At 58.2% G+C, this 1,171-nt stretch overlaps 1 protein-coding gene across 1 annotated transcript; it reads left to right on the top strand.

Moving 5' to 3' along the window:
- Nucleotides 1–72: 72 nt before the first annotated feature.
- Nucleotides 73–1,055, top strand: SDRG_08465 (hypothetical protein; the record flags this gene model as incomplete). Its single annotated transcript, XM_008614353.1, has 1 exon — nt 73–1,055. The coding sequence occupies one exon, from the start codon at nt 73–75 to the stop codon at nt 976–978; it is 906 nt and encodes a 301-aa protein (XP_008612575.1). The 3' UTR covers nt 979–1,055.
- Nucleotides 1,056–1,171: the final 116 nt, after the last annotated feature.

Here is a 1,171-nt window from a genome sequence, read left to right as displayed (position 1 = left end):
CAAGGCGACAGTGGCACGCTCACTCTCTTGACGGACCTCCAACTCCCGCTGCTCCAGCAAGCGCAGCCGTGGATGCTCACGCAAGCAGTTGCCACCTACTGCCGCGCCGGTGTATGGTACGTCACACTTCTCATGCTCAGTGTCGCGGCGCTCGCGTGCGTCTACATGCTTGCGTCCCGCGGGCATTTCGAGGGCTTGAACATGCTCGAACTCTCGCGGGTCGGGGGCATCGTCTGGGTCGGCCGGCCACTCCTCTTTCTTCGGTCCATGACGGCGCTCTGCCTCCTCTCGACCGCGACGCTGGAGCTTCATACGTCTGGCTACCGCAGCTACTTTGCGGCTGTGCCCACGCCGTGGTATAAGATTGCGCTGGCGGCCGGCGAGGTCACGTGGCTTGTCTCGGTCGTCAACGACGTTGCGCTCATCGTGACGAAGGAGTACTCGATGTACTATACAACAGCCAACAGCCTTCTCGTGTGGCTCATTGTTGCGACTCTCGCGGGGGCGTCGCCCGTTGAAGCCACACTCGCGCTCTCACCGCACTGCCAGGTTGCGCAGTTGGATCTTCTTGTGACGTGTGCTGCCGGCGACCTAGTGATCGGCCAAGTGCGTCGCTTGCTGGCGCTCATTTGCATTGTCATTGGATGCAATATGGTGTGCTTTGGAGTTGTCCGATGCTGCATGCGCCGCCCGCAAAGCCGTGTGACGTCGCTCTTGCTCTCGAGTGGCGCGAAATACCTGTTCCTGCACGACGGCCGCCTCGTGGACGAGGTCTACTACTTGGATCGCGCGTCGGCGGCCATCGCCGGTCTTCTGACACTGCGCGTCGGACATGTCATGTATGCCCTCGACATAAAGCTCTGGCGACTCTTTCCGGTATCGCTGCCACGGACCCAGCACGAGTGCCCGCTCCGTGACGCTGCCTTGCCCCTTTGCAACCTAGAACGTGAGAGCTCGACACCAAACACTGTGCATTAGTAGATTATCTCGAAACCAAAGACTGTGCATTCAATGATATTTAACAATACATATTCAAATGTGTGTATTTGCTTGCGATAGCTTCGTTCTATCTTTGATTCCAAGCCTTCCGACGCCACATTCTGGCGCGATCACGACGTCGCCATGACGTGGCATGTCGAGAGACCGGCTCTCATAACTCTGTCTAATAGCA

The sequence above is a fragment of the Saprolegnia diclina genome (assembly GCF_000281045.1).
Source record: "Saprolegnia diclina VS20 unplaced genomic scaffold supercont1.26, whole genome shotgun sequence".
Taxonomy (NCBI): Eukaryota; Oomycota; class Saprolegniomycetes; order Saprolegniales; family Saprolegniaceae; genus Saprolegnia; species Saprolegnia diclina.
Note: the sequence above shows the minus strand (reverse complement) of the source record. Positions and strands in the feature narration are given on the sequence as shown.